The 22696-nt window shown below is 43.4% G+C and overlaps 1 protein-coding gene across 1 annotated transcript in view; it reads right to left on the bottom strand.

Moving 5' to 3' along the window:
- The window catches only part of PLCD1 (phospholipase C delta 1), an 83576-nt gene extending 72772 nt beyond the window's left edge, over nucleotides 1-10804 (bottom strand). The window contains exon 1 of the mRNA XM_032235563.1: nucleotides 10733-10804. Coding sequence (XP_032091454.1) covers nucleotides 10733-10772 — 40 coding nt within the window. The 5' untranslated portion in view covers nucleotides 10773-10804. The remainder of the gene's footprint in view (nucleotides 1-10732) is intronic.
- Nucleotides 10805-22696: the final 11892 nt, after the last annotated feature.

The following is a 22696-nucleotide window of genomic DNA, read 5'->3' as shown; positions in this document are numbered from 1 at the left end:
ACCCTTAACCTAACGCTAAACCTAATGCTAACCCTTAACCTAATGCTAACCCTTAACCTAACCCTAACCCTAACCCTAACCCTAACCCTTACCTTAACGTGAATCGGCTTGCTTTCAAAGCGCTTTTTAAAGCGCCCTTTTTTCTCCGCGGTCGCTGCTGTTGCGCTGCTGATGACGTCAGTGCCGTGCTTTAATTGGGTGTGCTTTAGTGGACCGCGGTTTTGTCGTGCCACGACCGGAACGGTACACCCGTACCGGAGCTTACCGATTGTATCCCACCATGGGTTTGATCCTTAAATTTTGCCTGATACTAGACTACAGAAAGAAACTTCTTCTTTTTCTTTTTTTCAATAATGGATCAAAATAGGGAACGAGCGAGTATCAATACCGAGTCCGTCATTTTCTTACAGGTTTTCATTTGGACCCTGAATCAGGGAGGGTGAAATAAATTTCTTCATATTTCTGAAAAGAAGTTAATTGTTTTTACATGTACGGCAATGATTTCTTTCTGCCAAATAAAAACTTGCAACTAGATGCAAGAAGAGCTGAAGAGTTATCAGCGAATGAACATGAGTTCTATAAAAGTTGTTCTCAACTTTTGATCGCCATCAAGCCCAAAGGTTCTGTGGTTAAGTGAGACATTCGCTAAATGAATTTTATAACCTTTCCTGCCAAGGTTCTTAAGCAAAGCACTGCAATTGTTGAGTTAGTAACATGGTCGTTAAGTGAATCTGGATACTCCATTGACTTTGGTTGTCTGAAGGTTGCAAAAGGGGGTCACATGACACTACAACCATCATAAATACGAGTCAATCTGAATTTTGACCACATGACCATGGGGATGCTGTAATTGTAAGTGTGAAAAACAGTCATAACTAACTTTTTCCAGTGCTGCTGTAACTTCGAACAGTCAGTAAATGAAGTGTTATAATTGGAGGACTACCTATTCAGTATAACAACTTGGCGGGGGGGAGTTAAAATAAGGGGAAAAATTGATGTCAGCCTTGGCTTAGGACTACAATTGCTAAACAGAAATTGATAAATGTGTCGAGTCCCATTTTACAACCTTTTTCGCCATGGTTGTTAAGTGAAACACTACAGTGGTAGTGAATTTTAAATACATGCCAGTTACCTGACTGGGGGGGGGGGACATGGTTGGGAGGACGCTGCAACTGTTATCAGTGAGACTGTAAGTATGAACATCACTAAACAAATGGTGTTAAATTGAGGACTATCTACATCAGTCAAACCCAAGGCCCCCGTGGGGTGCTTTGATCTGGCCCATGGGGCCACCCTGGAAACTGTGAAGGACCGGCCCACACTGATTCTGCCACACGGACCTCACAAACTCCATTTTCACTGGCAGGCAGAGTGCTGCAGGAGGCCGTCGCAACCAGAAACAGAGCTCGGAAGCCAGTGGTGGGTTATAACCAGGTACCGCTCCAGTGTGGTGCTCTGGAGAGCCCGCCCACCCACGCTCCTTACAGGTATTTGAGGTTTTGGGGGCTTCTGCACACGGAGCCTGCGCGATATTCCACCAAGCAGCTGGAGCATCGCAGAGGCACTGCGGAGCATCACGGTAAGTATGCATGTGGGCGCTGTGCGCGTTGATGTGGTGAACGCCCGGCCCCGTTGCACCGTACCGGTTGCAACGGGATCTGGAACCCACCACTGTTGGGAGCCCATTTTCACTGGCAGAGTGCTCTGGCCCCCCGACATGAGTGATGTCAAGCTGGCCACACCCACCCCGGACACTCCCATCCCAGCCCCCCAAGGTCAAACACAACCCTGATGTGGCCCTCAACGAAATTGAGTTTGACACCCCTGTTATACATCATGGTCATATGGTTGCGGCACCATCTTAACATTTTTAATGCATATTAAAAGGGTGGCAGCTTCAAATCTCTTTGCCAGCACATAAGGGATCTCCCCCGGAACTTTCCTGAGATGTCAGTCCAGAGGTGGATGAACCATTCCTGGGCATGTCAAGAGGAGAGTTTGTCAATGGCTCCAGTAGTCACCCGAGAGGGAGTTGGCTGAAGCACAGCTGCAGCGGGACAGCCCTGAGGCTTCAGGTGGGGAAAGTAGGCAGTGGCATCCGGTCAATGAGGAGGGAGAGGAATCGCCTTCTACACCTGATACGAGAACATGTAGGGCAGAGAAAAGGCAGGAGCAGAGGAGTGATTAGCCCGATCACTCGCGAGAAGGCAGCCTGGCCCCTCTTGTGGCTACGTGGCTATGTAGCACAGCAGACAGATGGAGATGATGGGAAAAACACAGGTGAAATGCCACCGGTTCGAGCCGGTTCACCCAAACCGGTAGTAAAAAAAAAAAATACTAAAAAAATGTTTTTTTAAAAAAGTTTCAACGACTGCATGTCACACAGCTGATCTTCAGAACTTTTTTAAAAAAACTTTTAAAGCATCTTTGTACTACAGGTTCTCCGGAAATGTGTGGGTGACGGGGTCCATTTTTGCTCCCCAGTAGGCTTCCCTGAAGCCTGCTAGGCCAAAAACGGGGATGGGGGGATGGTGAGAAAGAGAGAGAGAAAGAAAGAGAGAGAAGGGAGAAAGAGAAAGGGAGAAAGAGAAAGAAAGGGAGGGGAAAAGGAGAGGAAGGAAGGACAATAAACCTGGCACTAGACGCAGTTTCAGAGGATAATCCAGGGCTGGAAGGGATTACTACTGTAATGCGCTCTACACGGGGCAGCCCTTGAAGAGCATTCGAAGACTTCAGCTTATCCAGAATGCAGCCGCGCGAGCGATTGTGGGTGCACCTCGGTACACCCACGTTACACCTATCCTCCGCGAACTGCACTGGCTGTCTGTTGGACTCCGGACGCACTTCAAGGTGCTAGTCGTTACTTTTAAAGCCCTACATGTATTGGACCTGGGTACTTGAGAGACTGTCTCCTGCCAATTACCTCCCTACGACCAATTAGATCCCACAGATTAGGCCTCCTCCGAATACCATCCGCTAGCCAATGTCGACTGTCGACCCCTCGGGGGAGGGCCTTCTCTGTGGCTGCTCCGGCCCTCTGGAACGATCTCCCCGTGGAGATTCCGACCCTCACCACCCTTCAGGCCTCCAGCCCCACTTGAATTGTTGTGACTGTTGTGCTGTTTTTAAGCTGTTTTTTGTATTTGTTTTTGTCCTTGTTTGTTTTTTGTATTTCCCCCCTCCCCACCTTGTTTGTTAGCCGCCCTGAGTCCCTCGGGAATAGGGCGGCATACAAGTGTAATAAACATTGAACACATTGAACATCTAGTCCAACCCTGCTCCAGCAGGACATTGTTCAAGTGAGTTTCTATCTTTTGACCCCCCCAGTTACATGACTACATAGTCACATGACCCCACCAAGCCACGCCCAAAGAACTGGTAGTAAAAAAAGTTAGATTTCACCACTCTAAAAATGTGTTCATTACTTAGCTAGTTGTCGTGATCTCTGCCTTGCTTTGGATTTGACCCCGTGCCTTGACTTTGGATCGTGCCTTGTGAACTCCTGGACTTTTCTTGCCTGGTGAAACTTCTTTCGTTGTGGATTTAGTTTCGCCTAGTGGATTTGTCTTGTTTGGGAAACTTTGCTCTGACCTATAAGCTTCCCAAAAGCACGAAGCTGACTCCTCGTCCTGATAAAACTTCTTTTATTTAGTTTTAAATGATTCCTCTACAGCAAAGTCCCAGCTAGCAGTCTTTCAAGATATTTCACAGCTACAGACCTTTATCAGGCTTGGAAAGCTGCCAGGCCGATATCTTCCAAACGCCTGCTGTAACAGCAATTACTTGGCAAGAAATCAGGAGCAGATCTTCCCCCTAATGAATGGATCTAATTGTCTCCTGCAAACTCCACTCCCCTTTCGCTCCTCTTTATTCCCTCTGGGAGGGGGGCCATTCACTGTCCACCTGTGCCTTTACTCCTGAGTCAACCCTTGTTCCTTAGCTGTTCCCTTCTCCTGGCAGCTTTGTGCATGCACACACTGGGAACAGGCTCCAGCTGTTCTTCTGCCCCATTGATGTCTGACTCTGAAGGCAGCTGATAACTGGCATACGGCCCTGGCCCCCTCTCTGCCTCCGACACAGAGCCCTCATCAGAGCCTTCCCCAGACTCCAGGACTGGCCCATCTTCCTCCCCAACCTTTTCACTGTCCGAAACTACTGCCAGATCCACTGGCCGCTAACGGGCCACAACAAACTTTCAAGTGCCCTGTGGACTCCTTGGCCATTGCTCTGTGGACTAATATCACCGTGCTTTCGGCTGGATTTAATTGGGACAGTTCTGGGTTTTTGGTGAAGGGAACTGCTGGGGAATATTAATAAACCCACTAAACCACCATTATGTGTGAGTGAATGGGACAGCACAGCACTGCCTATGGAGTGGAAAGTGGGTTTTGAAAAACCGATGTTGGAGCAAAAAAAATGATCTCACTCCTGGGAGCAACAGAAGAGCCACCAAATTAAGATAGTAAGATAGGTCAGCTTATTTATTTTGAGACGCAGGGTAAACATAGGCGAAGTGGACTATGCCCCATGCATGCTTCACTGCGCAAAATTTCGGTGGAGTTACATCTAGGTCTGCTTATTCCTTTGCCCCTCCATAATAAAACTGGGGTGGGGGGGGGTGGGAGACAAAGGAGAAGCACGTTTCCATGACTTTCTGTTGAAGTGCAGATCTTGCTGCATTCAGAAGCGCTATCTAGCTGATTCAGTCAAATTCCTAAAAACAGAGTTAATGTTATTTTTTTGTGGGGAGGGGATTCTGCTAAAGGGTGATGTGTTTTATAAGTAGGCAAGATTTTGTGGAATTGGATAGGTATACGAAGTAGATAGATTCAATCAGAATAGAGCTAAAAAGGGACCCTGGAGGTCTTCTAGTCCAACCCTCCATTCAAGCAGAAGACCCTACGCAATTTGAGACAAGTCACTGTTTAGTCTCTTTTTAAAAACACCCACAACTTCTAAAGGCAAGCTGTTTTACTAGTTAATTGGTTAATCGTTCTCACTGTTAGGAAGTTTCTCCTTAATTACAGGTTGCTTCTCTCTTTAATTACTTTCCATCCATTATTTCTTGCCCTGCCCACAGGCACTTTAGAGAATAGCTTGACTCCCTCTTCTTTGTGGCAACCCCTGAGATATTGGAAGACTGCTATCATGTCTCCCCTAGTCCTTCTAGCCATGCCCAGTTCCTGCAACCGTTCTTCATATGTTTTAGTCTCCAGTCTCCTAATCCTCTTTGTTGCTCTTCTCTGCACTCTTTCTAGAGTCTCCACATCTTTTCTACATCGTGGCAACCAAAACTGAATGCAGTATTCCAAGTGTGGCCTTACCAAGGCCTTATAACCGTAATGGCAAACCTATGGCATATGTGCCAGGGGTGGCACGCCGAGCCCTCTCTGTGGGCATGCGCACTGTCAGCAGCTGCACTTCTGTGTTCCGTCACGTGCATGTGTGCTGGCCAGCCACTTTATTCCGGGTTCCAGTGCACACATGCGCGAAGACCGGTGCACATGATGGAACCCAGAAGTGCGGCTGGTCGCCACACGCAAGCACACTGGCCAGCTGCTCTGTTCCGGGTTTTAGTCTCTGGTACACACACGTGCTAATGGCACTCCGTGCCAAAAAGATTAGCCACCACTGCCTTATAAAATGATACTAATATTTCATGTGATTTTGATTCTATGCCTCTGTTTATACAACCAAGGCTTGTATTAGCTTTTTTGGCTGCTGCCACATGGCTTATATTTAAGTGACCGTCCATTAGGACTCCATAAGTAAGTAGGTAGGTAGGTAGGTAGATAAATGATAGATGGTAGTAGGTAGACAGACAGACAGATAGATGATGGATGGATGGATATAAATTGATGATAGATTGATAGAAAGAGATTGATAGAAAGAGATTGATAGATTGATAAACAAAAATGATAGAGATATGATAAATTAATAGATAAATGATAGATGATGGGTGGACAGATGGATGGATGGACAGATGGATGGATGGACAGACAGACAAATGATAGATAGATAGATAGATAGATAGATAGATAGATAGATAGAGAGATGATAGATGATAGTAGATAGACAGACAGAAAGATAGATAATGGATGGATAGATGAATGGATGGATGGAGATAAATTGATGATAGATTGATAGAAAGAGATTGATAGACCAATAAACAAAAATGATAGAGAGATATGAAGACAGATTGATGATAAATTAATAGATAAATGATAGATGATGGGTGGACAGATGGATGGATGGACAGATAGATGGATGGACAGACAGACAAATGATAGATAGATAGATAGATAGATAGATAGATAGATAGATAGATAGATAGATAGAGATGATAGATGATAGTAGATAGACAGACAGAAAGATAGATGATGGATGGATAGATGAATGGATGGATGGAGATAAATTGATGATAGATTGATAGAAAGAGATTGATAGATTAATAAACAAAAATGATAGAGATATGAAGACAGATTGATGATAAATTAATAGATAAATGATAGATGATGGATGGACAGATGGGTGGATGGACAGACAGACAAATGAGATGATAGATAGGTAGGTAGGTAGGTAGGTAGGCAGGCAGGCAGGCAGGCAGGCAGGCTGGCAGGCAGGCAGGCAGGCAGGCTTTAAAGACAGATAGATAGTACAGGGATACAAAAGTGTTACAGTCTGGCTTTTTAGCAGCTGCATAAAGGATATTTTTCCAAGCAGAAATCTTACAAGAGAACTCTTCAACAACACTCATTGAGATGCAAGGGGCATATCTAGGAATACAAGAATTGCAAAGTGCAAGTTACAGCTATTTTACTTTTTAAACCAAATTAAAGGATTACAAGGGCCCTAAAAAGAGAGTCATGTGACGTAACTAACTTAGCAACTGCCGTGACCGACTTTAACAACTATGGCAGTGTTTCTGAACCATGGCAACTTCAAGATGGGTGGACTCCAATTCCCAGAATTCCTCAGTCAGCTTTGCTGGGAGTTGAAGTCCACCCATTCTTAAAACTGCCACAGTTGACAGACAGTGGACTGTGGCATGAAATGTCATAGAACAGGAGCAAAAATCCCTTGACAACTGTTTTGCTTGGCAGCAGAACTTTTGAGCTCAATTATGGTTACCTTGAATATATAAATATATCCTGTGTCCCAAGATAATGTTGCAGCATCCAATCTGGGTTGGTCAGTGGAATGAGAGAGTTTTTTGGATTCGTGCTGGAGCCCATCCTGATGGAACTTCACTTTTGCAGAGTATGTGCTGTTCTCTGTGGTATTTATAGTGCCTGTTACATGTGGCTTTCCAATTAACATCTAAAAAAACCACATAGAACAGACACTATAAATATCACAAGGGGCGCGGTGGCTCAGTGGCTAAGACGCTGAGCTTGTCGATCAGAAAGGTCGGCAGTTCAGCGGTTCGAATCCCTAGCGCCGCGTAACGGAGTGAGCTCCCATTACTTGCCCCAACCTCTGCCAACCTAGCAGTTCGGAAACACGTAAAAATGCAAGTAGAAAAATAGGGACCACCTTTGGTGGGAAGGAAACAGCGTTCCGTGCACTTTCGGCATTTAGTCATAGCAATAGCAATAGCAGTTAGACTTATATATACCGCTTCATAGGGCTTTCAGCCCTCTCTAAGCGGTTTACAGAGTCAGCATATTGCCCCCAACAACAACCCGGGTCCTCATTTCACCCACCTCGGAAGGATGGAAGGCTGAGTCAACCCTGAGCCGGTGAGATTTGAACAGCCGAACTGCAGAACTGCAGTCAGCTGAAGTAGCCTGCAGTGCTGCATTTAACCACTGCGCCACCTCGGCCACATGACCACGGAGACGTCTTCGGACAGCGCTGGCTCTTCGGCTTTGAAACAGAGATGAGCACCGCCCCTTAGAGTCGGGAACGACGAGCACATATGTGCGAGGGGAACCTGTACCTTTACCTATAAATAACACTTAGCAATAGCAATAGCAGTAGACTTATATACCGCTTCATAGGGCTTTCAGCCCTCTCTAAGCGGTTTACAGAGAGTCAGCATATTTCCCCCAACAATCTGGGTCCTCATTTTACCCACCTCGGAAGGATGGAAGGCTGAGTCAACCCTGAGCCGGTGAGATTTGAACCGCTGAACTGCTGATCTAGCAGTAGCCTGCAGTGCTGCATTTAACCACTGCGCCACCTTGGCTCTTAAATAAATAAATAATTACTAAATTACTTAAATAAATAAGTTTATTAAAGATGGGCTCCAGCACAAATCCAAAACCTTGGAAGACAAAACCTCTGGTCCCGCTGATCAACCCAGGCTGGACTCTCAAATCAAGGACTGCTGATAACTGTATATCCTGTGTGAGGTTTGTACATATACTAACCACCAGGGGGCAGTACATGACAAGAGTCATTCGTTTTGGAAATGGTCAGCATACCTATCTGACCTACTGGTGGGGAATTCTGGGAAATGAAGTGCACACATGTGTCACAAAGAAGAGAAAATCAAGCTGTTCTCCAAAGCACCTGAGGGCAGGACAAGAAGCAATGGGTGGAAACTAATCAAGGAGAGAAGCAACTTAGAACTTTAGAAATTTCCTGATAGTGAGGACAATTAACCAGTGGAACTACTTGCCTCCAGAAGTTGTGAATGCCCCAACACTGGAAGTTTTAAAGAAGAGATTGGACAACCATTTGTCTGAAGTGTATAGGGTTTCCTGCCTGAGCAGGGGGTTGGACTAGAAGACCTTCAAGGTCCCTTCTCCAAGGTCTTTTCTGTTATTCAGTTAACCTATTGAGATCAACAAATGGGAATACAGGTAGTCTTTGACTTGGTTCCACCACAAAACCGCGCTCGACTAAACCGCGTCCGACTAAACCGCGTAGCTGACGTCATCAACAGGGCGACAACAGCGCGGAGACAGAAGCACGCTGTAAACCCTAAACCTAAAATTAACCCCTAAACCTAAACCTAACCCCCCCTGAACCTAATCCTAAACCTAACCCTAAATCTAACCCTTAACCTAACCCTAAACCTAACCCTAAACCTAACCCTAACCCTTGACCTAACCCTAAACCTAACCCTAAACCTAACCCTAATCCTAACCCTAACCCTTAACCTAACCCTAAACCTAACCCTAATCCTAACCCTTAACCTAACCCTAAACCTAACCCTAATCCTAACCCTAAACCTAACCCTTAACCTAACCCTAAACCTAACCCTAATCCTAACCCTTAACCTAACCCTAAACCTAACCCTAACCCTTGACCTAACCCTAAACCTAACCTTAAACCTAACCCTAAACCTAACCCTTACCTTAACTTGAATCGGCTTGCTTTCAAAGCGCTATTTAAAGCGCCCTTCTTTCTCCGTGCCGGCTGTTGTCGCCCTGTTGATGACGTCAGCGACGCGGTTTAATCGGGCGCGGCTTAGTCGAGTGCGGTTTTGACGTGTCACGCTTTGACTTATGTCACCATCTTCTTTTAACAGCCCCATAATCCCTTGCGGGGTGGAGTATGGACAACTGAATGGAGCTCGCTTAGTGTTTTAATGGCCAGATGCCTTTCTGGTCATAAGTATAAACCAGCTGCCAAGCATCTGAATTTTGGTCACATGATCAGAGTACGCTACAAGGGTCGTAACTGTGAAAAATGGCAATGTTACTTTTTTCAGTGTCATTAACTTTGAATGATTACTAAATGAACTGTTGCAAGTCGAGAAGTACCTGAACTAGAAAACTAGAGATCACAGATCTCTTGATCTGGAGAAACAAAGATCTTTGTTGTGCTTTTGATTTCAAACAAAGCTAGATCTCCAATTGGTCCCATCTCCTCTCAAAAGTGCTATGCAAAAATGAAAAATGTGGGGCTGAACAGTAGCTCTGCTTTGCAACACAATGAAACTTTTAAAAAGGTTAAATAAAGATAACTTAAAGATAAAAAGGGACTGCTAAAACAGGGAAGGAAGGAAGGCAGGACCCAGTGGGGAAGGGAAGGGGAGAGAAAAAGAAAAAAAGGATGGATGGATGGAAGGAAGGGAAAGAGAGAGAAAAAAAGAAATGAGATAGAGAGAGAAAGAAAAAGGAGAGAAAGAAAAAAGAGAAAGAGGGAAGATAAGAAATTAAAAGAAATAAATTAAAGGAGAGAAAGTAAGAGAGTGAAAAAAGAAAGAAAAGAAAGAAAGAGAAGAGAGAAAGACAAAGAAAAAGAGAGAAAGTAAGAGAGAGAAGAAAAAGAGAGAAAGAAAAGAGAAAGTAAGAGAGCGAAAAAAGAAAGAAAGAGAAAAAAGAAAAGAAAGAAGCAGAGAAAGAAAAAGAAAGAAAGAGAGAGAGAGAGAAAAGAAAGAGAGAAAGAAAAAAGAGAAAGAGAAGAGAGAAAGAGAAGCAAAAAAAGAAAAAGTGAGGGGAAGAGAAAGAAAGAGAGAAAGAAAGAAAAGAAAAGCACGGTTTCCGGGGATCTAGAAAAACACAGCATCGAAATAGATCCGTTCCCATCCCATCCCTTTATGTCCAAAGCTTCCTTCATATTTGCCGGTATATAAGAAGCTACCACGCTGATGGTTGTTCTTACAGCCGCGTCTCTCCTTCCCCCACCCAGATCGAGACAGACGCCAGGATCTATTCTAGAGTTTGCATCAGCTTTGCCCGAAGACGCAGCCACCGGAGGCATCGCACCATCCCTCCCCCCACCCATCCCCGAACCATGGAGAACCCCCTCGCCCTCCGCCCGCCCCCCCACTCACCGTTGTAGGCCGAAGAAGGTGATGAGCCGCTGAGTTCCATGATCGGGCGGCGCGCAAGATAAACCACTACGGCGTCCTAAGGGTGGAAGAGGCGTTGAGCGGTTCAGCTTTTCCCCGACTGCTCCTGCTGCTCTTTTGGTCACTCCCCGAAGAGAAAGACTTGGAAGAGAACGGCTGCCTTGTCCGGCAACTCCGGAGTCATTTGCAGCTTGCTCTAAGCAGCGCCCGAGATCGAGAGAGAGAGAGAGGGAGAGAAAGCTTTTTGGATAGACAAGCAGCTGGGCGTGTTTTTTTTCGTCCGCGCGCGCTTGTGTGTGTCTGCGCGTTGTGGTTCGGTCAACCAACCCTCTCAAGCTGGCTTCGCAACCCCATCTCGAAAGAAGCCAGAGGGAGAAAGGGGGGGGGAGGAGAGGTTAGAAATTGCGGTCTCCACCCTGCTCTTTTGTAACTGCCCTAAACTCTTCACAAGTTGGCAAAAAAAGTATTTAAAGATTGCAGGGCGGGCCGCGGAGAGGCGCGTGTCGAAGCGCAGCTTTCCGCAGGAAAAACAAGATTGCAAGCGCAGCTGGCTTCTCCGGATCGGAGAGAAAATTTAAGATTTGGGCTACCTAAGTCTTCTTTGCAAGCTCGGCTGTGTTTGTTTCCTCGTCCCCTGATTCCTTGCGCTGAAATAAAAATAACATCATCATGCTTTTATCGTAGAGATTTCTATTCGGCCAACTTAATTCCGTACAGTGAATGGGTGAAATCTATGTCTTGACAATTGTAATTCCCTGTGAATTTATTGATATTTGTTTCAGTGTTTAATTAACTTGGCAACTGTGTGTGGACCAACTCCCAGAATTCCCCAACCAGCACAAGGAATTCTGGGAGTTGAAGTCCACACTTCTTAAAGCTGCCAAGTTGAGAAACTTTCCTTTTTTTTGTTTCTTTCTTTCTTCCTCTCTCTTTCCTTCTCTATTCCCCCTCTCTCTTTCTTTTTCTCTTCCTTTCTTTTTCTTTCTTTTTTCTCCTTCCTTCCTTCTTTCCTTCCTGAGTTATTTGTGGTATTTCTTTCAAATGTTTCTAATAAATAAATTCATTTTTTTAAAATGCCACTTTCTGAAGAAATGTCACTGGCTTTCTTTTTGATAAAAGAAGGGCTGCTGGTTCATTTGAACAAATGCATCTTGTTTGATTGAGTATATTTATGTGAGTCCACTTAATAAATTTACTTAGCTATGGGTTAGTTAACCCATATGTTCTTTTGACATATGTACTCTCTGATTTTGACTCCGATCAACAGCCTGGCTTCTAGAGCTTTTAAAGAAGAATTGGAGTTAAAGATTATAAAATTTGAAATATGTCCTATTGGGGGGGGAGAGAAATCACCCCCCCCCTTTTGCTTTAAAACTTAGCTGATGAAACTGGTTTTTTCTGTCTCGCCCCGATTGAATTTCCAGCGTGCCATTGATAAAAATAGATGCCTAAGGCCAGAAAACCAAACAAAATAGCCATTCTAATCAAAAAGAGAAGTAAAACTTTAAATGCACGCTCTAATTTGAGTTACGGCACTTCAAAAGCGGGATAATTTTTTTTAATATAGGGCACAAAAAACATTTGTGGTCTTCAGCTTTGTAATTTTGAAACATAGAATTTGGAGAGGCTTCCCAAGGTTAGAAAGTCAGAACACGATGTGACTTTTAAGTTACTTCTCCTCTTCCAACTCTACGGAAAAGGAGAACGAGCTAAAAAAAAAAAAAATCAAATTCTAGTGAGCAGCAAAGATAATTGGATTAATTGCTGGCATATTTAACATGTATTTTACTGTAACATATTTAACTTTATTGTAGTTTACTGGATTAGCTACAACTGACTGGATTTTTTTTTTTAGAAGATACTAGCTGATAAACGACTGTTGCCTGGGTATTTATAGACATCAAAGCGTTTGTCTGTCAGGGAAGCATTGAGAGGGGCCTTTCTTCCCCCTACTCCCATGCCCATCATCCCTGCCCTCCCCCTCCCATGCGCTCCTCTTTCCTGCCCTGTCTATGGTCCTGGCACTTTGCCCCAAATCCATTCAGTGCTTCCCCATTGCTGGAAAGCAAACCCAATAGCTGGCTTTCCAGAGGAAGCTGTAAAGAAACTGACATCACAAACAATTGCCACTGTAGGATGCTGTACTCATTCTCCTGAACGGCCCAGGCGTTCCAGAGTTATGCTGGAACACACACGCACACACATACACACATGCCAGGGGTATCTCTCCTTCCCCAGTAAGGGTTTCCAGAGGGTAAGTCATCTGTGTACCAAGTTCAATTGAAATTGCTTGAGGTGCTCCAGTTATGTACGCGCACGCACGCACGCACGCACACATGCACGCACACACACACAGAGACACACCAGTGTGTGTTTGTGTGTGTGTGTGTGTGTATGAAGAAGATAGAAGAAGGAGATAGATAGAAGAAGATAGAAGATAGATAGATGATAGATAGATGATGAAGTAGTAGTAGTAGTAGTAGTAGTAGTAGTAGTAGTAGTAGTAGTAGTAGTTTCAAGCAAACAATGGAACAAATGGAATCGCAAAGAATCCCATATACCAGGAGTGTCAAACTCAAGGCCACAGGCCCTATCCGGCCCACGGGGTTCTTAGATCTCACCTGCAGGGCTATCTTGGAAACAGCAAAGGACCAGCCCACAGCGCCCCTGCGCGCAGCCACCCAGGCTCCGTTTTCAATGGCAGAGGGCTAGGAAAACAAAACCAAAACAAAAGGGGAAACGTTTCCCCTTTTGTATTTGAGCATGAAAGAAGGGACAAGAAAGGAGAAAGGGAAAGAGGAAAGACAAAGAAAAAGAAGGGAAGATGGGAAGAGAGCACTGTTAGGAATATAATCTAACGGTTGGGTTGGCAATATATAAATCAAGTAACCATGGTATACTTGTTTCTTTAAATCATACTGTAAAATGTGATTGGTTGCTGTTTCCTCAATCGACCATAAGAGGGAGCTAGAATGACTGTTAGCTCTCTGTTTGTTAGATACTGGGCTGATCTGATCTGAGTGTTTTGGAAGCTGGCTGTTAAAAAGTGCAATGAGCTATTGTAAGTTTTGCAACTGCTAGCAAACTTTGATTACCGGACTGTTTGTACGATTACTGGACTATGTTATTTGGATTATCCCTTAACTGAAGGACGTTTGATGACTGACTGTCTTATCTGTGTATGACTTGGACTGTTTGATGGACTCTGAACCTCTATTTCCACGAAAGTAAAAGCCTATTTAAACTGGAGTGTCTCTGTATGCTGGTTTGTGTGTTCTCCAACACAACTCTCACAACGCTTCTCTGAACGCACTCGCTCTCCTAACGGGGAGCTTACCTAACAAGCACAGAAGGAAAACGAAGGAGAGAGGGGAAGGAAGGAGAAAGGAGAATGAAGAGGGAAGGAAAAAGAAAAGGAAGGAAAGAAGGGAAGGAAGGAAGGAAGGAAGGAAGGAAGGAGGGAAGGAAGGAAGGAGGAGATTATAATGAGAGTGAGGGAGAGTCTGAGGGAAGTCCTGCCTAAGCACTTGGCCACCACTGGTACCCCCAACACAAGTGATGTCAGAGGTGGGTTCCTACCAGTTCGCACCTATTTGGTAGAACCGGTTCGTCAAATCTACCGAACCGGTTAGAAGAGGTTCCACCAGTGGACCCGGAAAGCGGGCCACGCTTACAGAAGAGGTCCCAAAATTTTTTGAAACCCGCCACTGAGTGATGTGGAGCTGGCCATGCCAGCCACAGCCGCCTTGGCTCTCCGAGGTCAAACACAACTCTGATGTGGCCCTCAGTGAAATAGAGTTTGACATCCCTGCCATACACAAAGCCAACCACTTCCTTTTAATATTGTTAGTGCAAAACTAAAGATCCATATATAATTCTAGTACAGCTAGTTCTCGATTTACAACAGTTCATTTAGTGACCGTTCAAAGTTACATGACCATTTTTCATACCTATGACCATGGCGCGCATCTCCATGACCACGTGATTTACAATCAGATACTTGGCAACTGGTTCATATTTATGACCGCTTCGGGGTCTTTGAAATGGGTATATTTGGCTTGGCTATGATATTCTTGAGAAACAGAAAGGTTTTTAATATAAAATTTTTATTATTATTTTAAATTAAGGTTTTCCTCCTAGCTGCTCAACCTATACACTTAAGGAACCAATGTACCAAAAAAATCACCTATATCCAAAGAGACAAAAAAAAAATTAAAAAATACAAAACATTTTTTTTTATCAATAACCCAAGACATTTCCAGATTGTTTCCCATTTTAATCATCCATAAAAAGAAAGTGGAGAATAATAATTATAAGTGGGTTAGGATTAGGGAAAAATTGGGGGAAGACTTACTTTGAATATGCACCAGTTCTAGGCTCTGGAATATCCAAGTGGAAAGTATAAATTCACAGAGACGAAAAAAGACATGGAGACATTTGGCAACTGGCAGGTATATATGATGGTTACGTGTCCAAGCGATCCCCTTTTGAGACCTTCTGCCAAATGAAATCAATGGGAACAGAGGATTCCACTTAACAACCATGTTACTAGCTTAACATCTGCAGTGATTCCCTTAACATCTGTGCCAAGAAAGGCCCTAAAATGGGGCAAAACTCACTTAACAAATGTCTCACTTAACAACAAAAACTTTAGGCTCAATTGTGGTTGTACATTGAGGACTACCTGTACCTATTGGGGGAGGTGAAAATATATAATTGCTGCAAATGTGTTGCTGTTACAATGCTCATGTAATTAAGCACAGCTTTCAGAGACAAATATGCTATTATTTTCTTTATGAAATAAAGAAGCACGGGTAATGTTTGATCCTTGCAATCATAATTGGATAAGATATTTGCATGCAGTGGTCAAATATCTGGTCAACAAAGCAGGAAGGATTTTGCTTTGTGGCTGAAATTCAGCCAATTATGGGTTGTTCTACAAGCTGTGATTCAGTAAATAACAGTTTAGTAGCATGATGGGAGAACTCTGGTTTTTGGTACAGCTGTGAGCTTTAGTTATTTCTATATTGTAATTTGCATAAAATGTGAAATCCAACACACACACATACACACCAATTCTTTGCAAGGATGAAAATAAATCTTGTTTCTAACTTTTGCTTCCTTTTCTTCAGTCTCTGTCTCTGCTTCTGTCTCTTTCTTTCTCTCTTTCTTCCTCCCTCCCTCCCACTTTTCTCACTTTCACTGTTTCTGTTTCTTTCTTTCTTTCTTTTTCCTTCCTTCTTTCTTTATCTTTCCTTCTTTCCTTTCCTTTCCTTCTTTCCTTCTCTCTTTCTCACTGTCCTCTCTTTCCCTCTCTCTCTTTCCTTCTTTCTTTCCTTCTCTTTCTTTCCTTCTCTCTTTCTTTCTCTCTTTCGTCCTCTCTCCCTCCCACTTTTCTCCCTCTCATTGTTTCTGTTTCTCTCCTTCCTTCCTTCCTTCCTCCCTCCCTCCCTCCCTCCCTCCCTCTCTCCGTCCCTCTCTCCCCCCCCTCTCTCTCCCTCCCCCTCCCTCCTTCCCTCCCTCCCCCCCCCCTTTCTCTCTGAAATGCTGCAAGTCCAGTTCTTAATGGGTGTCTAAAGTGCACCCAACTGTGGACATCTTCCGGGCCATTCTGATATCTCACATTCTTTTGACATGAACAAGGAAGTCTTTAGTCAACTTCATGCACTGCCTTCAGAGCAAGAATGTGTCTGCACAGGCTTATGCACAGGTATGAAACTGAGCCCATGTACTCCTCCCTGAATACTTCTCAAAGGCAAATGAGACTAATAACAATTAGGCTCATTTTTTTTCTGCAGCCAAAAAAAAAATATCATCTGATATGTTTAAATTAGCAGCAGGCCCAAATAAACAAAAAAAAAAAAAAGGGGGAAGACCTTAAGGATCATGTCCTCTCCCAATAGAGACTAAATTCAGGGCGAGGCGAATAAAATCATCCAGTGAGTGAGAACATAATTGCAAAGGGCAATTAGGTGACAGCATGGATACTATCCCTATAAGCACCTATAAATTATTTAGTACAGGTAGTCGACTTATATAGCCATTCATTTAATGACCACTCGAAGTTACAACAGCACTGAAAAAAGCAGGTTATGACCATTTTTCAAACTTACGAACATCCCCACGGTCACGTATCAAAGTTCAGATACTTGGAAACTGACTTGCATTTATGACGGTCGCATGTCATTTTTTTGCGAACTTCTGACAAGTGAAGTTAAGGGGGAGGTCAGATTCCCTTAATCTGATCAGTGATTTTTGTTCACTACGCTTTAAAAAAGATGTGGAGACTCTAGAAAGAGCGCAGAGAAGGGCAACGAAGAGGATTAGGGGACTGGAGGCTGAAACATATGAAGAACGGTTGCAGGAACTGGGGATGTCGAGTTTAATTAAAAGAAGGACCAGGGGAGACATGATAGCAGCCTTCCAATATCTCAGGGGTTTCCCCAAAGAAGAGGGAGTCAAGCTATTCTCCAAAGCACCTGAGGGTAGAAAAAGAAGCAATGGGTGGAAACTAATCAAGGAGAGAAGCAACCTAGAACTAAGGATAAATTTCCTAACAGTGAGACCAATGAATCAGTGGAACAGAAGTTGCTTTTGCAAGTTGTGGGAGCTTCATAACTGGAAGCCTTCAAGAAGAGACTGGCCTGCCATTTGTCAGAAATGGTGTAGGGTCTCCTGCCTGGGCAGGGGGTTGGGCTAGATGACCTACAAGGGCCCTTTCAATTCCATTAATCTGTTAATCTGATTAATTTAACTACGATGGCAAGAAAGGTAATAAAATGGGGCAAAACTCACTTAACAACTACCTTACTTCGCAAAAGAAATTTTGGGCTCAATTGTGGACATAAATCGAGAATTATTTACAGTGCCCTACCCCATTTCAAATCTCAAATCTACAGCCCAGACAAGAAAGTGTTGATGACTATTGAACTACAGGTAGTCCTTGACATAGGGCTGGTCAATTACTGATCAAAGTTATGATGAATGCCTCCCTTAACTTACAATCTGCTTTCAAAGTGACCACGCGTACACACCCTGGTCACTTGATTGCATTTTGGACGTTTGACAATTGGCTCAGATTTATGGCTGTTTGTGGTGTCTTTTGGTCACATTATTGCAATTACCAAATTGCTTTGCTGGCTTCCCACAGTTATTTCTAGTTTCTGGCAAAAAGTTCCCATTGCAGAAAATCCATTTGCTTAATGTGAGACTGTTGGGGGGGGAAAAAAGAATGTCATAAAATCAGTTCCAATTTGCAGGATGACCCACTTAATGACTGCAATGACTTATGACCATAGTTCTTGGCTCAATTGCAGTTACTATTCAAGGAGTACTATTCAAGGTACAAAGTAATCATTAAAGCCATGAATTCCTGTACACCCCGTTTTGAATTATGTCTTTTGATTTTAAGAGAGATGGCTGAGGAATCCTGAAATTTGAAGTCCACACATCTTTGAGAGGCTGAGGATGAAAGCACTCCATTAGTTTCCATCATTTATTTCTTACTTAATTAGAGCAATGTTTGAAAAGTTAGCATTCTGCAGATAGACTGAGACCAACAATAATAGTACAGTGTGCAAGCTGGGCCTTCTGGGAGTTGTAGTCCCAATCTTTTAGGAGGCGATCGGGATGGAGAAGATGGATTTCAATACAGGTAGTCCTCGGCTTACAACAGTTTATTCAAAGTTACAACGGCACTGAAAAAAAATGATAAGAACGTTTCTCACATTTATGACTGTTGCAACCTCCCCGTGGTCATGTGATCAGAATTAGAATGCTTGGCAACTGGCATGTACTTATGACAGTTGCAGTGTCCCAGGGTCATGTGCTCCCCTTTTGCGACCTTCTAATAAGCAAAGCTAATGGAAAAACCAGATTCACTTAACAACTGCGTTGCTAATTTTATAATTGCAGCGATTCACTTAATAAATGTGGCAGGAAAAGACGTAAAACGGAGCAAAATGCACCTAACAAATTTCTCATTTAGCAACATACATTTGGGGCACAATTGCAGCCATAGGTGGAGGACTACCTGTGTGTCCTCATTGGTGACCACCAACTGTCACTTCGAGAACACAGTGGCATCTTGGTACTTAACTGCTTTGAAACTCATCAGATTTCATACTCAATGCATTTTGATGTGAAAATTTTGTCCCAGTACTTACTCAATACTCATTGTGTGTTGGTTACTGTTGGAAGAAATGTCCATCTGGGTTCTAAGTGGGGAAAAGCACACTGGAAACATGGTGGCTGTTTGGAAAAATGGTTTAATGGTGGACAGGACCACATGGCTTGGAGCTCCTGGGCAAAAGAAAAAAAGGCACATGGGTGGGAGATAGATAGATAGATTTATACCCTCTCTTGGAACCTGCCTTGGAGCTTCCTGTTCCTGTGTAAGAAATGTACTCTGATTGGTTGTCAGACTCCCATGGGGCCATGCAGGGGTAACTTTGTAGTGTCTTGAGTCCCAAGCTTGGTTGAATCTTGCTGGATGATGTAATCTCCCCAGGTGCCATGTGGTGAATTCTGTTGCTAGATGGGTTGCTACCGGTTCACACCGGTAGTGGAAACCGAGACCGGGTCATCAAACTGGTAGGGATGGCAGGCTGGCCATGCTCCCGAACTGGTTCACCAGTGGCCCATGCCATTACCAGCATGTTTTTAAACCCTTTTTAAATGTTCTGCACATGCACAGAATAATTTACAGGCAACTGTACACATGCACGCAGCGAACCGGCAATAACACTGCAGTAACCCAACCCTGTGCTAGATGAATAGAGGGCTACTCCTACCTTTGTTGGATCTTGAGTGACGGCATTTGCCTATGAATAGACCTAGCTATCTCTTTACCTCTTCATTGTGGACATCTGCTGTGGGCTATTGAGGAGGGTGGCTATTAAGAGTGTGAGTCTGCTTCCTGCCTTTAAAAAAAAACATGTTTCTCTATTTCCAGGGAAATATAATATTCTGCCTTTTTAATATTTCCTAGATTATTTCATTGTTCTAGGAGAAGGGTAGCTGCTAACTTCCTACAGTACTCAATGCACAAGCTAGAACCTGTCAGTGTAATTCATTACATTATTCCTTAAGGGAAAGTATTCATCGTTTTTGGTACTCATCCATCTCCTGAACCAATTAATGATGAAGCTGGAGGCACTGTTGCATTAATAGAGGAATAGAATCAAGATCTTGTGAAGTGTTAATACCACTCTGTAAGGCCTTGGTAAGGCCACACTTGGAATATGGCATCCAATGTTGGTTGCACAGTGTAAAACAGATGTTGAGACTCTAGAAAGAGTGCAGAGAAGAGCAACAAAGAGGATTAGGGGACTGGAGGACAAAATATACAAAGAACAGTTGCTGGAATTAGGTATGACTAGTTTAAGGAAAAGAAGGACTTGTGGTGACATGAATGCAGGATGGGTTGGAAAGAATTAGAGGTAGTTCTCTACACACAACAGCCATAAAGGAGTCTGCGATAGTTAAGAGAACTGAGAACTTAAATCAAATGGAGCTTCAAGGGATCTTGGAGGTCTTCTAGTCCAACCCCTTGCTCATGCAGGAATCCTGTTTTATGGTGCTTTAGAAAATAAGTTGAAACCCCTCTTCTTTGTGGCAGCCCGTCAAATGATGGAATGCTGCTATCATGTCTCCTTTTTAATAAAAAGAAGGATGGGAGTGACATGATAGCAGTGCTCCAATATCTTTGGGGCTGATACAAAGAAGAAAGGGGCTCAAGCTGTTCTCCAAAGCACCTGAGGGTGCTTTGAAGAAGCAAGAGATGGAAATTAATCAAGGAGAGAAGCAACTTAGAACCGAGGAGAAATTTCCTGAGTTAGAACAACTACTAATCAGTTGCTTGCCTCCAGAGGTTGTGAATGCCCCAACACTGGAGGTTTTGAAGAACAGATTGGGCAACCATTTGTCTGAAATGGTATAGGGTTTCCTGCTTAAGCAGGGGGTTGGACTAGAAGACCTCCAAGGCCCCTTCCAAGTCTGTTATTCTACTCTATATACGTTATTTCAGGAGCAGCTTTCATAAAACTCTGTTTGTAGCCAATGGAGTGGATGAATAATTTTTTATATACTGTATAGTTACTAACAAAGTTGAAGATTTGTGACGAATCTAGGCACCCTGATTTGGGTAGTCCTTGACTTACAACTTTCAGTGACCAAAGTTACAATGGCACTAAAAAAAGTGATTTATGATAATTTTCCACACTTAGGGCCATTTTAGCTTCCCCAAGATCACATGATTTACATTAGGATTCTTGATAATTGGTTCATATTTATGACAGCCGCAGTGCCCAGGGGTTATTTGATCCTCTTTTGTGACTTTCTGACAAGCAAAATCAATAGGCGTGTCAGACTCATTTAACAACCATATTACTAGTTTAAGAACTGCAGTGATTCACTTAACAAATGCAGAAAGGAATTCCAGTAAAGAAAATTTAAATGTACTGTAGTAAGTTTGGACATTTATGCTTTTGCACCCATGTATCTTTAATTAACTTCTATTAAAAACAAAGGGAATAGATGGTTATCGAAACAGACATGGAATGTAGGCTGATTTTAATGGATATGATTAGCATTATTTATCCTTTTAAAAAAACTGTTGTGCTTTTTAATCTAAAATTAATCCCTCTACATGGGGCTGCCCCTGAAGAGTGTTCGGAGACTACAATTGGTCCAGAATGCAGCCGCGCGAGCGATACTGGGTGTACCTAGGTACACCCATGTTACACCTATCCTCCGTGAGCTGCACTGGCTTCCCATCGGTCTCCGGACACGCTTCAAGGTGCTGGTTATTACCTATAAAGCCCTACATGGCCTAGGATCTGGATATCTCCGTGACCGCCTCCTGCAACATACCTCCCAGCGTCCAATAAAATTGCACAGGACGAGCCTTCTCCGGGTACCGTCGGCCACGCAATGCCGTCTGGTGGCTCCTCGGGGGAGAGCCTTCTCTGTTGCTGCCCCGGCCCTTTGGAACTATCTACCCCCTGAGATCCAGACCCTCCCTACTCTCCTGGCCTTCCATAAGTCTGTTAAGACCTGGCTGTTCTGGCAGGCCTGGGGCTGTTGATCTTGACTGAGCTTCAGCCCCATTACAACTGAGTGCATGTTGTGTTTTCTGTTTTTAAGTCGTTCTGTCTCGTGTTTTTAATCTTTTTAAATATTTTTTAAATTGTTTTATATAAGTCGCCCGGAGTCCTTCGGGATTGGGCAGCATACAAATCTATTAAAATTACAAATTAAATTACAAATTACAAATTAACAAATACGAGGAAATGATAATTTAACTGCATCTAATTATAATGAAATGTTATCTTTGTGTTCTTATTTTACCCATAAGAGATAGGGGGCGAATTTATGGGTTCACGGATTGCAGTCAAGCAAAAATGCAATTTGTTTGATTTTGTCTGTGCGGTGCGTGAAGTCCTTACATATTTCAAGGTTTTATGGCTTTGTATTATTTATGAATCAAGCCTCTCTGGATTGATGGTGAAGCCACGATGGTGAAAACCAGTCATGGTTTGGCTCGACAAAAGCCCGAAAGGGGCATTCTCTAGATCAGATACATTAGCTCATTAGGATACATCAGCTTGTATAGTTTCATCCATTTTGATAATGAAATCTCTAGCCTTCCTTCCTTCCTCCCTCCCTCCCTCCCTCCCTCCCTCCCTCCCTCCCTATCTCCTTCTTTCGTAGATATCGTAGATATCAGAGATATATAGGTCATATATTATAGATATCATATATATCTATGATATATGACCTATCACTTTGTTGTTTGCATGTACATTGAAAGCATATGAACTGGAGACAAATTCCTTGAGTGTCAAATCATACCAATAAATAATAAATAATGATAAATAATAATTGGATATGAGAAGGGAAGGTTAGAAATATTTTTGGACCATATACAAAGGTTATTAATCACAA

This window comes from Thamnophis elegans, chromosome Z (genome assembly GCF_009769535.1).
Source record: "Thamnophis elegans isolate rThaEle1 chromosome Z, rThaEle1.pri, whole genome shotgun sequence".
NCBI classification, from domain to species: domain Eukaryota; kingdom Metazoa; phylum Chordata; class Lepidosauria; order Squamata; family Colubridae; genus Thamnophis; species Thamnophis elegans.
Note: the sequence above shows the minus strand (reverse complement) of the source record. Positions and strands in the feature narration are given on the sequence as shown.